Source organism: Camelus bactrianus, chromosome 12, assembly GCF_048773025.1.
Source record: "Camelus bactrianus isolate YW-2024 breed Bactrian camel chromosome 12, ASM4877302v1, whole genome shotgun sequence".
In the NCBI taxonomy this organism is placed as follows: domain Eukaryota; kingdom Metazoa; phylum Chordata; class Mammalia; order Artiodactyla; family Camelidae; genus Camelus; species Camelus bactrianus.
Genome location: NC_133550.1, coordinates 13,921,887 through 13,937,891, shown reverse-complemented (window position 1 = coordinate 13,937,891; position 16,005 = coordinate 13,921,887). Strand labels below are relative to the sequence as shown.

Below are 16,005 nucleotides of genomic sequence, written 5' to 3'. Positions count from 1 at the left end.
TGAGGAGGAACTGAGACTGAGATGGACTTGAACTTACAACTGCCCCAGCGCTCTGAGAGGCACAGCTCAGTCCCCTCTCGCGTCTAGGCCGGGCCCACCCTCCCAGACTGCAATGAGCCAGAAACCGACAGCTGCCTCGTCCCTGGGCCAATCACAACCTTTTCTCAAGAAAGAGGCGGTGTCAAGGGGGCTGACTCTTCCCTTGTCCCCGCCCCTCTAGGTGAAGTAACCAATCGCAATCCCCCTAGAGCAAGCAAGCGCAATGGAGAATAACCAATTACGCAGCGAAGCTTTTCGTGCATGCTTGACCCTGCCCCTCCAGCTGCGACAAAGACGGCTCGCGAGCTGCTGGGTTCTGTAGTTTTCTCGGGATCTGAAGGCGCTCATGCTCCAGTTCGCCCTCACTACCCCGCTCGCAGCCGCTTCCACTCTGCTAGTACGCATGCCCGGAGCCCCAGCCTAAGGGAGAGGGACACAGAGGGAAGGAGGCGGGGCGATATTAAAAAAAAAAAAACGAAAACAAAAAACCGCCCTCAGCTCGGGAAGCGACAGTGGAGGGGTCCGCTCCTCCCAGAAGGCGGTGCTGACTGCCAGGGCGAACCACGCGGAGGGTTGTGGGGCGGATAGCTCCCCTCCTGATGGAGACCCATGGAGTCGGGTGGGCGGGGGACTTCATATCCCAGCATGCCCCGCGGCGGGCCCGACCGGCCGCGACTCGGGGCTTGGCCCCGGCCCTAGCTCGTCGGCGGTGTATTGGGGCGCGTGGAGGCTGCAGTCACGGTGGCGCCCGCGGGGACGGAGGAGGGAATGAGTGAAGAGGAGCAGGGCTCCGGCACTACCACGGGCTGCGGGCTGCCCAGGTAAGCCGCCTCGTACTGATCCCTGCAGGGCGCAGAGCGTGGCGCGGTGCGGAGGGAGTAGCGGCGCGGCCCCAGCATGCACCTGGCCTGAGGGTTGTTCCCGGCAAGCACTGGGGTAGTGGGCCGTGGTTCCCGGCATGCACCCCGGCAGTGGCCCCTGCCTCCAGCTTTAGATAGTTTGGGGTTGGCCGGGTTCCCAGACCGCACTGGGGCACTGGGCTTTATGCCCCCGACATTCAGTGCATTTGGTGGGTACTGGGTTCCTGGCCTGCGCTGTGTCAGGGGACATGCGCTTCCAACCTGCACTGGGGTACAGGATCCCCCATCTTAACTGAGAGAGGAACAGTGCATTCCCCACTTGCCCAGGGGCAGTGGACCCTGCTTTCCCAGCCTGCACCTCTACTCTACATTGAACCCAGCCAATGGCTGCTTGAGGTCCCCTGGACCCTATGTCCCCCATAGTGTGCCTGGGTCTGATATGGCAGTGCTTGGCCAGGTGGGTGCAGAGAAGGGAGGTGTGATGAGGGTCTATGCACCTCCCCCCAGTATAGAGCAAATGCTGGCAGCCAACCCGGGCAAGACCCCGATCAGCCTTCTGCAGGAGTATGGGACCAGAATAGGGAAGACGCCCGTGTACGACCTTCTCAAAGCCGAGGGCCAAGCCCACCAGCCTAATTTCACCTTCCGGGTCACCGTTGGCGACACCAGCTGCACTGGTGAGGAAGGCGTGGGCAGCCTGGCTGGGGTGTGCGTTCACAGGGCCCCGTTGGCTTTATTACTTGGAGTCTCTTCACAGTCCTTTTCTCCAAGATCAGTGAGGGAAGGAGAGATTTCAGGGGGAAAATCACTGACTGGATTGGGAGAACAGGTCTGTGAGAAGGTGGGTAGGACTTTGGAAAGTTAGAGGAGCAAGTAGGACAGCCACAGTGATCCGGCAGATCATCATCCTAGAGGGAAAATTAAGAGGAGATAAACCAGAATCTCAGTGAAGTATTTGGGGGACCTAGTACCTGCTGCACTGGGCTCTGTTCCAGGTGCTTGACTTAATTCCCACTTAATCTTAAACCTTGGTGGAATCCAGTGATGTAGGTGGTAGTATCCTCATGTTGAATATGAGGAAACTGAGGCTCAGAGAGATTTGGTAACTGGTGCAGAGTCACGTGTCTAGTAGGTGGCGGAGCCAGGCTTTGACTGTAGAGCCTGTATTCTGTCTATCTTTCCAGCCATCTGTATTTATTGAGAACAGAGAAAGTGCTTCCCAGAGGAAAGTAAGGCAGAGAAAGAACATCCAGACAGGGTGACCTAGGAGCAGTTCTGCCTGCATGGCTTGATTTGGGGAGCTCATGGAAAGATAAGGGCCCTTCCTTCTAGCAGTTAGTGTAATATTTCCACTCTTGGGCAGGGGAGGTTGGTGAGAGGGGCCTTCGTTGACTCCCTCCAGCTGTGAGGAGAGAGGCTGTGGGATGCTGGTTTCTCTTCCGTCCTTCCAGTGACCTCCAGTATTGCCCACACCCCCTCTCTCAGGTCAGGGCCCCAGCAAGAAGGCAGCCAAGCACAAGGCAGCTGAGGTGGCCCTCAAACACCTCAAAGGGGGGAGCATGCTGGAGCCGGCCCTGGAGGACAGCAGGTGAGGGAGGATCAGCCGAGGCATCCTAGTGGCTCTGCCAGGAACCCAGGCCCCTGCACTAGCCCTTCTGCCCAGTAGGCTTGGCCTGGTGACACTGAACCACTTTTGACTTGACCTTTTCCTGAGAGCTTCCTCTGGACCCGAGCAGGATGCTTCCAGCACTCCTGCTACTGTGAAGGATTCTGGGGTGGGGCGGGGAATGACCAGTCCCAGTGAGGGGTTGTGACTGTGGTTTGGGGCCCAGGTTGGAGCCTTGGGAGGGAGAAGGGTGGAGGCTGAAGCTGGAGGGAGTTGCCCCCGGACATACTTCCTCTCTCCAGCAAGACGTCGTTCCTTCTTCCACACTGAGGTTGGAGTTTGTTGCTCCCATGGTTCTTGGGTAGGAAGAGACCCTCCTCCCCCTTTTCTCAGTCTTCTTGATCTAGTGTTTGGCAGCAAAGGATCTAAGGAGGAAGAGCTGGTGGTTGAGCTTCCTTGAACTTTTGGCTCAAGTGGGAAGGGATTTTCTCAGGGGATGAGCAGGTCAGGTGGACCAGGGCCCCCCACCTTCTATCCCCCACCCCTACCCAACATGGGTGTGAATCAAAGGCCCCCTTCCCCTCGGGAAGTTCTTTTTCTCCCCTAGACTCTTCACTGCCTGAGGACGTGCCGGTTTTTACTGCTGCAGCGGCTGCTACTCCTGTTCCATCTGCTGTCCCGACCAGGTATCTTGTGTCTCCTGACTGCCTGAGGGTGGGGGAAGGGGTCCTGACTCCTGGCCCCCCAGCCCTTGGCCCTAGGCTGGTCAGGCATGAGGAAGCCTGAGAGTAAACAGGATGGAATAGTTGGGGAACAGAGTTTGAAGAATTTGCACCAGCTGGTAAGCTCTTGGGACAGGAGGTAATTTATCATTTTTAAATAGCCATATGGATGATATTTGACCATGATAAGGGTCTTGCAGGCCCCAGTTTCTTCTGAGTTGGCCACAGGATGGTCCTGTGTTTGAGTCCCAACAGGTGCTTCCAGGGACTGGATATACAGCCCCTCCCACTGTCCTGGCGAGGTGATAATCAAGTGTTCCAGAAAACTGAAATGGGCCTCGGCCCTAGAGGAGACCTTGCTTGCTTGGGTGGGAGGGGGAAGGAAGTGGTCTTGATATTTGGAGAGACAGCTGCCTGCCTGGTGGGAAGTAGGGTGATGGCAGTAGGGGAAACCAGAGCAGGGCTTGGGACTCATGGGCAGCTGCAGGAGGAACCAGTCCCCTCAGTTTTGGCCCTGGGCCCTTTTTCCTTCAGGAGCCCCCCCATGGAGGTGCAGCCACCCGTCTCCCCTCAGCAGTCTGAATGCAACCCCGTTGGCGCTCTGCAGGTGTGCCCCCCCACCTCATTTCCCATGCATGCCTGTCTTCGCTTCAACCAGGGTTCATAAGGGAAGCTGATGTGGGGCCGTTTCCCTGTTCTGAGGGCTTTTCCCACCCCCTTTATTCCTCCTCTGACCTGGAACCTGAGGCTCCCAGTGTGGGGAGAGGTTGTGAGGACTCTTCTCTCACTCAGTCTTGCGCACCCTCGTTTCTCCCTTCCAAGGAGCTGGTGGTGCAGAAAGGCTGGCGGCTGCCTGAGTACACGGTGACCCAGGAGTCTGGGCCAGCCCACCGCAAAGAGTTTACCATGACCTGCCGAGTGGAGCGTTTCATCGAAATTGGTAACTGGGTGGAGGGGAGTTCTTGTAACTACAGCCCCAGCCACAGGCAGCTCCCAGCCTCTCCCTGCTCTCCTGGCTGAGACCCCTGGCTTGGCTTCTTCCTGGCACCCTATCCTGTCACCTTCTTCTGACCAACTAGGTTATCGGGTGCATGGCAGGTCCTGAACTCCTCTTTTTGATTGACATCCCTTTTGGGGACCATCAGCCCGAGTTAGAGCTGGGTGGAAAGCACTGGGTTGCTGGGTGTCATAATCCAGCAACCCTCTTCCCACATGCAGGCAGTGGCACTTCCAAAAAGCTGGCAAAGCGTAATGCAGCGGCCAAAATGCTGCTTCGAGTGCACACGGTGCCTCTGGATGCCCGGGATGGGAATGAGGCAGAGCCTGATGACGATCACTTCTCCATTGTGAGTGGCTTCGTGGGCCAGGCATCATGGTCCATCTTTCATGCCAGGGCAGGGGACTGGGGACTCAGGTCTCTGACTCAAATGTGAGCCTCTTGGTCCCAGGCGTGCTTCTGCCCATTTTCCTACCAGACCCAGGATTCCTTGGGCTTCAGCTGTAGGCCTGCCTGATGAGTGCTGTGCAGGAGCTGGCTGAGGGCAGGGGCCCTGTAGGCTTCCGCTACTGTAATGAGGAAGGCTGCCTGGCCATGCGGTCCACAGTCTAGTAGTTTGAGGGGGCCATACAGGGGTTGACTCAGGGGAGGCAAATGGGAGGAAGCATTATTTGGGCTTTTCTCTCCTTAGATGTTCAATGTCTGTTAAATGCCTGGGTCTCAGACATTCCCCATCTTGTCAGGGTGTGGGCTCCCGTCTGGATGGACTTCGGAACCGGGGCCCAGGCTGCACCTGGGATTCTCTGCGAAATTCGGTGGGGGAGAAGATCCTGTCCCTCCGCAGCTGCTCCCTGGGCTCCTTGGGTGCCCTGGGCCCTGCCTGCTGCAGTGTCCTCAGTGAGCTCTCTGAGGAGCAGGCCTTCCATGTCAGCTACCTGGATATTGGTATGGCTAGTTGGGGGCCTCAGGGATGGTGGGGCCTGGACCAGCGCAAGTACGGGTGGGTATAATGGTTCGGGAGGGCATGACAATGACATGGACGTACCCCTCCTAGTACTGCCTGCCTGCCCAACACTGCCTCCCTCTTCTCTCTTCTCTCTTGGTCTCCAGAGGAGTTGAGCCTGAGTGGGCTCTGCCAGTGCCTGGTGGAGCTGTCCACACAGCCGGCCACCGTATGTCATGGCTCTGCAACCACCAGGGAGGCAGCCCGTGGCGAGGCTGCGCGCCGTGCCCTGCAGTACCTCAAGATCATGGCGGGCAGCAAGTAAAGCCCCGGCTGGACTCATGGACATACATTCTTTGCTCCCTGATCTTCCCGCCCCGGCCCAGGCATCTGCCGAGCTCTGGCACCCCTTGGAGGTGCCATCTCTACCTCTGACACAGACTGCCTGCCTGCAGGCTGAGGAGGGCACAGGGCCAGGAGCCAGGGACCACAGAGCCTCAGCTGGCCCAGGTTCTGTCCTCATGTTACTGGTAATGACAAAGGGGAATGAAATCAGGCGGCTCTCCAATAAGAGCCCCAAATAAACGTGCTGCTTTTTGGATTCTTAAGCCCTGCTCTGTTTCCCTGAGTAGTTGGTAGCAGAGGAAATGAGCACCAGATCACTTCACCTGGTGTGTCTCCCAGCTTTGTTCCCCACAGGCCCCCATGTTTGCCTTTCTGGTGGCAGGAAGTTGGGTGCACTGATTTCTGGGATCCATTACCTGTGTTCCTGGAGAGTTTGGTTTGGTAGAGGTGGAGGGGGCTGTGCCTCTTGTCTTGGGACTCCCTCCCAGCCCTTTTAAGTCCCATACAGACAACAGACCCACACACTGATTCAGAAGCCAGACAGTTTTATTTGAGGGGATACACGGGCACTTTTGAGTGTGGGCCTTGCATGCAAAAATCAAAGGATGACGTTTGTTACTTCTTCCCAAAGCGCTGCGGGGCAGCCAGGCTCCAGAATGGGGAGCTCAGCCCCTCCACAGCTCGGGGACTCAGCCGTTTGTTGCTCCAGAAGCCCCAGGTGTTTCTGCCAAACCTTAGGAGAGATCCATCCTCAGCTGTAGGTCCTTCCAGTCCCCGCCTTCCCTAGTCCTCTCCCGTTCCTCTCCCTTTGGTCCTTGCCTTGCCTGTGGCCTCTCAGACTCACCTTTGAGGTTGAAACAGGAAGGCTGGACTCCGGCTGGTTCTCTGCATGGCCTGGAGCAGGGACTGCAAGAGTGACCCAGGGATCTGGGCATCCTGCAATGGGCGGGCTCCACTATCTTCCTCCTGTGGTACGGGAGGCACCCAGGAAGGAAGATGGGCAAAGGCCTTGGGCATTTAGGTCACAAGGGGAAGGGTGTGGCTTCCAGGGGCAAGTTGTAGGAGGCTGAAGAGCCATTTACTCAGCTGTGAGGACCCAGTGACCCTGGCAACCATGGAGAATCTCAACCTAGAGTACAAGTCTCAGGCTGAGGTAAAGCATTATGGTGACAAGGGAGAGGGGGCCAGTGCTCACTTACCGTGAAGATCTGGTGTCCTTCATCCGGGCCCCCTGGTCCTTCAGCGTGGCCCCAGTCCGTTACTAACAGCAGTACCACCAGCAGCACTGCTGCCCGCGTGAAGTCCATACTGCCAGCTGCCTTCCTGTGGCCACAGCCGCCTCTTATACCTGCTGCTCCCCTATTCCTCACCCCCCCACAGCAGCCTGAGGGGGGATCTAGAGCTGGCAGTGGAAATGCACTGCTCCGTTAGGAGCCGCCTGAGATCCTCCTGCCCCCACCCCCGGGACTTCCTGCTCTCAGCCTCCGGTCCCAGCCCCTAAGCCTGGAGTTACAGACTTTATTAGATGCATAAATCCTGTCTCCAGAGCTCAAGAAGAAGCATTAATTGCAGATGCTTTGTCAAAGCCAGGCCCTGGAGGGCCTTCAAGTTCTCCCAATCCCTCAACAGGTTGGAGAGCTCTAATCGATCACCTCCTCTCTTTCCTAACTTGTAGAATGAAAGCATAAAGTCCTGTCAGGCTAGGCATCATGTCCTGGGAAGGAAAGGGAAAAGCCAGGGTCAGAGTTGGTCAGGAAGCCCCAACCCGGGCCCTCCCCTCCGAGGCTGCAGTCAGGGCCAACCAGCCCATTCACATCCATGCGTACCTGCCTCTTGGAGGGTTAAAAATGGAATCACTGCTCTGAGATTTGCCTGTGGATAAAAAAGTGAGCTACAGAAAGAAACTAAATGGTTTTGGAGCCCCCAGAAAGTGAAGACCGCTTCAAATGTTTGTAGACAGACCCCACGTTCATCAGCGCCGCGAAGGGCCTGCCTCCCTTCAGCCGACAGGGCCGCCCTCGGCTGCCGAGGCGCTGCTGCCACCCTGTGGTCACGGCTCTGCACTGTCAGGCCTGGCCATTTCCTTCTGGAACAGAGCTCTTTGAAGGGTAGGGTGGATAGAAGTCCTGACTCCACAGAGTCCCAGAAAGGCAGGGGCAGGACACTGGGGCTGGACTAGCATTTTGTCCACCTCCTTCTAGTCAGTCCAGCCTCTGCCTGGCTCTCGCTCTGACTTACTGGGACAGGTGCCTAGAATCCCACCTTAGGAAAAATCAATCACTGCCTCCCAGGAAGCGTTCCTTCAAAGTCATCTGGTGCAGCTTCCCTTCTGATCCTGGAGTCTCTCCCTCAGCACCCTCACCAACATGGTTCTCTAGCCTGTGGTGGGGAGGGACCACGACACAACGGGCCTGTGAGTCAGCCTTGGGCAAGATGCTCAGCTCTCTAAACTGCAGTTTCTTCACCTAATACATGGCAACATTGAAGGGAACTCAGAACAGGATCCGACACAGCGCAAATGCCATCACAGTGTCAGCTATTATCCTCGCACATCCGAGTCCCAGGGAACTTACCGCCTCCTGAGATGGTCTTCAGACAGATTCATCCTTGCACCTAGCTGGCTTTCACCTCCCTGTGGCCTCCACCAGGGGTCCCAGTTTGCCCTCCTCTCACAGAACATCTCTCCTCTTTCATGCCTTTCACATGTTTGAAGACAGATTTCATTCTCTCACTCTAGAGTCTTTTTTTGTTCAAAGGGAAGCATCCCTCCCTTCTTTAAAGCAAGGCATCTGGAAACCAGCTAATACTCTGGGTAGGCAGCTTAGAGCAGGTTTTGATCTGGACGGTCTAGATACTCATTTCTATCAATGCAGCTGAAGTTACAGTGAACCTTTCTGTAAACTTTGTCTCAGATGGTCCCAAGCACAGAACCCAGCATCCATCGTCATTATATCTTGTAGCTTCAACGCTTCTTAAAAGGGAGTGTATCAAGTCCACATGTAGATGGTTCTTCTGCAGGAAATGGATCCTGCACCACGTTGAGGTCCTTGTCCATCCTTGTCTGACAGGAGCTCGGAGGAGCAGGGTGTGAGGCTGGGGTGCGGGGCTGCACAGTGGCCCTGGGGTCAGGACTGCTAATCCCAGCTCTTGCACTTCACCTTGTGCCTTGGGCAAGTGTCTCAACTAAACCTCAGTTCATCATCAATAAAATGAAGCAACTACTCCTGTTACCGAGAGGTTTTGTGAACAGTAAATGACTTGTTGAATGCAAAACTTCTAGTCCACCTAGCACAGAGCAGGCACACAATAAATGTTTACTCTCTGTTATTTCTCCAAACACCAGTTACAAGTGGATCTGAGCTGAGGCTGCATTCAGAAAGGGGCTGGTCTAGCTGCTGCTTGTGTCCAGGATGGAGGTGACTGGTCTTTCCTTTTGTTAGAAGTTGGAATGGGTTAATTCTTCTTCTTGCCTTCAGTCTCACCCCCACCTCCAAATCCTCTCAATCTTGGCTTTGGTATTTGGCTTTCAGCAACTTCTTTTACCACCTTCTGGCCTCTCATGTGATCCTGACCACAGCACAATGAATACTACCACTGCCTTTCCCACTCCCCTAGAGGAGCTCCCTATTTGTGTCAGTTGTACCACGTACCACCCGCAGACAGCATCTGAATCACCTCTCTCCTACTGGAAAGCCCTCAGAGGCCCCTGGCTAGCTCCTGGTCAAGTTCTTCAGCCTGGCTCTCTCTCCTACTGGGGGGTATCAAGGAATACAGAGATGCAGGAAGTTAGCAGTGAATGCCCTACACCTCCCCCCGGTTCCTGAGAACTACCTGTTTTTCTTGTGAACTGTCTTACCTGCTTCTAAATAAACGCCACCCCTCATTTCCAGACCCACCTCCTCCCCATAGCCATAAAACTCAGGAACCATGCAGTGTTTCTCTTCCTGTCTACATCTGTGTGCACTCGCCAGACGTGCTGGGAGCTTCTTGAGGATAGGGCTTACTAGTTTTTCATTGTTGGGAGGGGGGTGGGGACATAACACTGAAAGGTAAAAGGCCACTTGCCTTCAGATACCCTCTGACCGCCATCCACACAAAGCACACAGGTCCTCTAGTGAGGGCTCCTGTGATGCCCAGGGCAGTGCACAGACCCGAGCCTTCTGCTGTGTTATGTAATTTATATAAACCACCCACCTTCTCAAGGCTGTGTCTTCCCTGCATTAAAATGGAGGGATAAGAATGCCAGCTCCTTCTGTCCTAAGAAATGGGAGAGTGAAGATCTCAGACATGAAAACCCAATGAGTTTCCAGAGAGAATGGTCAGTGGGGCTTGTAGATCAGAGTATTAAAGCATCAGACAGAACAGTGGTTCTCTTGATAGTTTAATGTTATATTTGCAGCATAAATAAGGCACAATATATGTCAGGGCAAGGGAGAGAGGGAGAAGGCATGGCTGAGGGGGTAACTGCTATGTGGCAAGGGGAAGGAGGAGGGACGGTCAGGGAGAATAGAGCGAAGCCTCTGCCTCAGCCCCGTCCCGGGAGACTGTGAGAGCCTGCTCACAGGGATCATGCTGACGTGGGTGGAGGGGAGAGGGAGAAAGTTCTGTAACAAAACAGCCTGTAGCACTGCATCCTCCCACCTGTCAAAGTCCATTACTAGGGGCTGGGGAAACCCAGACCCAGAGTCAAGCTCTTTGATGAGATAGAGAGGTGTTGCTACATGTCAAGGATACACAGATGAACAGAGATATAACCATAGATACACACAGCTTTCTTTTTAACAGATACTATGTCAGGAGGCTGTAGCCTCCACTGTTGGGGCTGGAGGCTCATCTCCCTGCCTGAAAGGTGTGTGTAGTGGGTGGTGGTGGGAGAACAGGACAGCTGGTCCTTCCTGCCACAAAGAACATGGTGTGACCAGTCTGCAAGGGAATATGGGACAACTCCTGTCCAGACCCATGCAGGACAGGTTTTAGGGGTAAGTAAAAGGAAGACAAACCTAGATTTTGAGATGAGTGATGTTTAATGGGAGTAGAGGGAGGGACTAGAGGAAATGGAAAAATACATGTTAGTGCTAAGGCAGAGGATGGTACTTAAAATATCTTTGACACCCTGTAAGAATTTCCCAGCTTGCCCCTAAGGCAATGGTTCTCAAACTTTAGTGTGCATTAGAATCACTCTGAGTGCTTGTCAGAGCCCATCCCAGAGTTTCTGAGTCAGTATGTCTGGAGTGGGGCCTGAATGTGCATTTGTAACAAGTTTCCAGATGATGGTCCTGCTGGTCCTGGACCACCTTCTGAGAACCACTGCCCTAAGGGAAAGTCAATGAAACTAGTGCTCATAGCCATTTCTTACAGCTAAAACATCACTCACCAGTAGTTAATGCTGATGAGAGATCTCTCTGCTACCAGCTCCCATTAAAAAGATAAAATTACCCACACCAGCTACAATACAAACCTGCATCTACAAAGGACATAAGCTGCCTTAAGCTGCCCTACTCTCCCCAGCCTTTTCTCATTCTGGGGAAGAACTGTACCCCAAAGAGAGACAAGTGAACTGGTATGGAGGGTGGGAATGTTGGCCAGCAACCGCTTCTGCTCATTCCTGCTGGGCCACCACCCTGGGGTGGTGGGGATTTATGTCCATGTGCACATGCATGTGTGCAAACGGAAACAGAGAAATGAGTTCTATACTCTGAGGGGGATGATTAGGGTTGTGGGAGGGTGAAGTAGGATGGGGGGTCCTCTAATCTGCCTTAGGATCCTCACCTGTCCTACTCTTCCCTCCACCCCTGTCAAAAAAAAGTCTAAAGAAAGCAGAAAGAGCATATCAACAAAGGCATATGTGATATATAGCTAGCAGGACTGGATTCTAAACAGACTGGTTATGACATTAAAAAAAAAAGAATACATTTCCTTCCTGTGTATACAATGTACAATATTAATGAAAAATAACGATTTGGGGTTGGGAAGGGAGTTATGAACAAAAAAGGAACTTTGTGGGGAAGAGCTGTCTTAGGGCTAGCACCTTAAAAGGAGCCTCTCAGTGTGGGTGAACAGTGGGGTCTCAGAAACCAGAGAAGGGGTGTTTTGGTGTGTGCTTGGTGGTTCGGGCTGTAGATGGGGCGTGGTTATGGTTGAGCACCTTGTCTACCAGGATAGGTGGTGCTGGAGGGCAGTGAATCAGGAAAGAAACCAAGAACAACAGAACAGGCACAGGGAAGGCAGCAAAATGAGGTTCAGTTAGGCCATCTCCTCTTTTACTGCACTGAGAGTACATGGTCTAGGGCTTAGGGCTAAGGAGGGGAGCAGAGGCCAAAGGAAGCCAGATTTGGGATGTACAACCAATAGGGAAAGATGAAGTAAAGGAGGTTCTAGTCTTTCTAGTCCTTCCTAATAGTGTGGGAGGCTTTCTCAGACTTTTCAACTCCAAGCAAGCTTTCTTTTAAGACAATGGGGCATAAAGTCTGCAGACCAGAAGACCTGGTTCTGGCCCCTTCCTCTATGGCCTTGGGTCTCCAGCAGCTGTGTTCTTGAAGTAAAGTGGGAGATCTGAGTCCTGTGTTCACTCAGAAGAGTCCCAAGGCACCCACACTCCCAGCCCCTTTCAGAGTGTGTCTTCCCTCAGGCCCCTAGAAAGGCCATGGTCCTTAAGAAGGGCTCAGTGACACCCTCCATGGTGTTTGGTTCTGGTCCAGATGAGTCTGGAAGACGAAGAGCAGGGGAGAGTGGCCACACAGCTGCCTGAAAAACAAGGTAAATGAAATTCCCCTTGACTACAGGAGAGGCTTCAGCGTAAGCAACCGATCTGCTTTCTCGGTGAGACCAAGGGCCAACGGGTCCTGTCCTGCTCCTTCCTCACTTCACTGATGCTTTACTACTGAGGTTCCAGACAGTGCCCCTCATTTAGGTTCCTGATACTAACCTCCCAATGATGAAAATGAAATAAGGACTCAGGAGAATTAGACATGGGGACTAAGAAACTAAGACCCTCTACATAAATTAGCAATTCTCACAGGGACACAATGGCAGGACTCAAACTTCCTCCAAGGCCACACAGTGAGGCAGGGCCTGCGTGCAGCGACAAACTGATTCTTAACTTGAAAAACAGTTGACTGAAGGGGGAAGAAAAACAGTCAAGGGTCTTACGAAGGCTCCTTAGGAGTCATAAACTCAGTTAAGCTTTAGGGCAAGGCTACTAGTGGGAAATCAAGATAATAAAAAATGAAATACAACTAAGGCGGGAGAAAATCCCAGGGAGCAGCCGTCTAAAGGAGAAGTCCTGAGCACAAGTTCTGGCTGTGACATTTTAAAGGCAAGTGGAGTCCCTGGAGGTGGTAACCTGCATCCTGACCATCTGCCATGCCATTTGCTAGTCTGAGTCACCTCAGGGGCTGTTCCTATTGGGTCCTGGGTAGGGGAGGATGAGAAAACTATGTTTTCTCTCCTTTCTCTTCACCAGGTGTGGCTTGTTCAGCACCAGCTCTGAAAAGTAGGAGGGGAAATGAAAAACAAATACAGTAGAACATGTCCTCTGCCTGGCTCACCAATTTATCAGTCTGAGGAGATGGGACTCTTGTAGCTTAGGACATTTTCTCATTCCTCTATTTTGGAAGACAAAATAAGAGAGGAAGCTGGCAGTTACTTTGTATGTATGTACAAGACGGAGGTAGGAGAGCTACGGAAAAGGACATCATTGGCTTGGGCAGATGGCAGAAGGTGGCTCTGGGACAACTGGAAGGGTTTCATACTGAAGTGCTATTAAAGCTGACCTATCTATCCACAGGCCTCTGGCTTTGGATTGCTTCCTATGGCTTTATAGAAATTGCATAGTTCAGAGCCAAAGGAAGATGAGAAGTCTTAACAGGGAAGAAAGAGGGACAAGAGGGTTGAAATTCTCCCTCTGCAACCCAACTTTTCAAAGTAAGAATGGCTGAGAGCAATAGTCACCAGTTTCCCAAACAGGCCCACCCATTCAACAAGCAGGGCTCTTCTGCTGACATTTGTACTCCACCTCCCCTTCCCCTGCTCCCCCCATCCTACCTCATAATACTCAAGAAAACCCACTCAGGACCTTGGCTAGGAGGCCTTAGAGTCCTGGGGCTTGGACTATGGAGAAGCATTGCATTTAGGGGAAGGAGAGCAGAAAAGAGCTAAAGAAATGCTACAGAACCAGAGATCTAGTGGCTAGCCTCAGAGCCTGGCAAAAGAGAGAGAAGGTAGATCCAGAGGGTGAGGGACTCTTGTGAATATAAGACCCTAGCTAAGAAAAGAAGGCAGAAATGTGAGGTTGGGGGTGGGGGCAGTGAGAGAGTTCAAGAGTCCCCTACATGACAGTCTCCAGAGGGCTGCATCTGAACTAATTATAGAAGAGAGACAGAGGCCGGAATGCAGACGGAGGGATGAAGAGGGAGAGGCAGGAGCAGAAAGATGACCAAAAGGAGTATGTATGCTTTGGCTAGTAAACTCTTGTAAAACATAAAAGAATCAATCCAGTAACCTGATGGAACGAGCTTTAAACTACACTGTTCCTGTCGGTCCTGCTGATAGCTGGAGGAGGATGGAGCAGGGAGTGGGAGGGAACCAGCCAGTCAGATCCTGGGCTCTTTCCCTTTTCACTACCAAGCAATATCTAATAAGGCCACAAGATGAGGTTGCCAAGGCTTAGTGGTAGGTGGAAAAGATCCCACCATTGGACTGGGAAATTGCAAGAGACAAAACAAGGTACCCAGATAGCTCTGGAAATAGATGAAAAAGGACTAGAACTTTTGGGGTTTCATTTCTTTGTTTTTGTTTTGGTGGCAGGTAGGGAGAAAGGCTAAAGTTTACGGAAGAGCTGGGAAATAGCTACTTCATAAATCAAAGGTAATCTTACATTCTCCATCAGTCAATGTTTTAACTAGAATTCAGGAAGGGAAAAAAGGATAGATAAACAGCTACTGGGAGACAAAGTCCTGAGTCTGTGGGGTGGCTGGGGATGGGTCAGCCGGTGATCAACTCCAGCCTCCCTCTACCTAGCAGGAAGTGGCATGCTGTTAAGGATCAAGAAGGTGACAGCCACGGCTGAATAGGAAGAGAGGGAACTGAGAAACCCGAATCTTAGAAGTGCAAGGGTTAGTGTTAAAAGAGACAGGTACACGTGCATGGGCAGGGATGATTGTTCGGACCATCTGGAAAGGCCTTTGGCTGTGGGTACATCAGAAACTTCCCTCTTGGGGGATGATCTATGTGGCTCTGGGGCTGGGAGGCTCCTAGTACAGGTGTCAACGTACATGACGATGTGAGAAAAGCCCCATATCTGACCATTACTCACAACACATGATTCCCCCCCCTCTGCTCCACACTGCCACGTCCAAGGCAGATGGGAGAGGATAAGATGACATCTCTCTTGGCTCTTGGGCGGGCGAGCTCTGGCTGGGGACCTCTCCACCAGGGGAGGCATCATCTGCCCGCAGACTGGGACTGTGGGGTCATGATCACATGCGACTGTATCGGCATGCTCAGTTCTGTCCTTTGGCTGGCCATCTGAGTGAGGACTGAGGTGGCCACAGCTTCAGCTGCAGAGCGGACGCTGAGGCCATTGCTAGGGGCTGTTGCTGAGCTGTGCTGAATCACAGGGGCTGGAGAACCCGTTGGCTCTGAGCTTTCCTTGGGGCTTTCTGCTAGGAAGGAGGGCAAAAAGCAGAGAGCAAGTGGTTAGAAAACAGAACAGGGAAACAGGCAGAACCACCTTTTGCCGTAATTCCAAAAGAGCCCAAAGGAAAATGAAGCCCATCTTTTTAGGGCTTCCCAGAATCTTGGCTTCTATGCCATACATGGGCTAGGAAACGGGAAGCTGTGAGAAGGGAAGCAAGTTAAGAAAAAATTAACCTATCTATCCCAGTAAAGCAAATCCCTGACATGTTAGTTATGCTGCCTGGCTTCTAGGTCTTTGTGCAGTTCATTACCCCTACTGGAACACTCTTCCTCTTATTCATGTCTTTAAAGGTGATTAAAAATAGTTTGTCTCTTTTTAGCTGTCCTCTCTGATTAATGCTCACAACAATACAATCATTCTATTGTTTTTGATGTTCCTTTGCACCACAGGTAAACCTGGTAAATATCAAGCTACGATCTAATGATGTCATTATGAATGACCAGTCCTTGGCCAAGGTTCAGTTAATACAACAAACTACAAAGAGGTCTGTTAGACCCTCCTGACTATCAACTAGCTGGGAATTAATAATTTAACACATTTATTTTTGAGCTATGCCACTTCACCTAAAGTAACAATAACAGTTTATTACTAAACATAAATGTCTGAGCTGCATATAAAGGTAACTCCACATTGCTCAACAATCAAGGAGTTTTATTAAACATCAGATAGCCTCGCTGGCTATTTAGACAGAGATGTGTAGAATAAGGACAAACTTCCAATAATTGGTTGTATTTTTGGGCTCCTGATAAATGCCTGAGTCTCCTTACCTCCTCTGTGAGGCCCTCTTTGTTACAGT

At 52.4% G+C, this 16,005-nt stretch overlaps 3 protein-coding genes across 15 annotated transcripts in view; 1 reads left to right on the top strand and 2 right to left on the bottom strand.

The window, feature by feature from the left end:
• The first annotated feature begins 526 nt into the window (after positions 1-526).
• On the top strand, positions 527-5,775 carry TARBP2 (TARBP2 subunit of RISC loading complex). Of its 6 annotated transcripts, none has more exons than XM_045523577.2 (9): positions 535-860; positions 1,407-1,576; positions 2,385-2,487; positions 3,096-3,191; positions 3,762-3,834; positions 4,050-4,167; positions 4,446-4,573; positions 4,968-5,224; positions 5,335-5,775. In XM_045523577.2, the coding sequence occupies exons 1-9, from the start codon at positions 808-810 to the stop codon at positions 5,600-5,602; spliced, it is 1,266 nt and encodes a 421-aa protein (XP_045379533.2). In that variant the 5' UTR covers positions 535-807; the 3' UTR covers positions 5,603-5,775. The 6 variants fall into 6 exon arrangements, with proteins under 6 accessions (XP_045379534.2, XP_074230871.1, XP_074230870.1 ...); XM_010964393.3 differs by having other exon boundaries at positions 543-860; positions 4,968-5,169; XM_045523579.2 differs by lacking the exon at positions 535-860 and adding an exon at positions 933-1,108.
• Positions 5,776-6,040: 265 nt separating this feature from the next.
• Positions 6,041-9,722, bottom strand: NPFF (neuropeptide FF-amide peptide precursor). The gene is made up of 3 exons (XM_010964394.3): positions 6,712-9,722; positions 6,357-6,478; positions 6,041-6,245 (listed from the first exon to the last, which is right to left on the bottom strand). The coding sequence occupies exons 1-3, from the start codon at positions 6,817-6,819 to the stop codon at positions 6,128-6,130; spliced, it is 348 nt and encodes a 115-aa protein (XP_010962696.1). The 5' UTR covers positions 6,820-9,722; the 3' UTR covers positions 6,041-6,127.
• Positions 9,723-9,876: 154 nt separating this feature from the next.
• The window catches only part of LOC105076295 (cyclic AMP-dependent transcription factor ATF-7), an 81,685-nt gene continuing 75,556 nt past the window's right edge, over positions 9,877-16,005 (bottom strand). For 4 of the 8 annotated variants that reach the window (XM_074374737.1, XM_010964398.3, XM_074374740.1 and 1 more), the window contains exon 12: positions 9,877-15,174. In XM_074374737.1, the coding sequence (XP_074230838.1) occupies positions 14,954-15,174 (221 nt within the window). In that variant the 3' untranslated portion in view covers positions 9,877-14,953. The remainder of the gene's footprint in view (positions 15,175-16,005) is intronic. The other 4 variants (XM_074374741.1, XM_074374739.1, XR_012510583.1 and 1 more) reach the window with 3 other exon arrangements.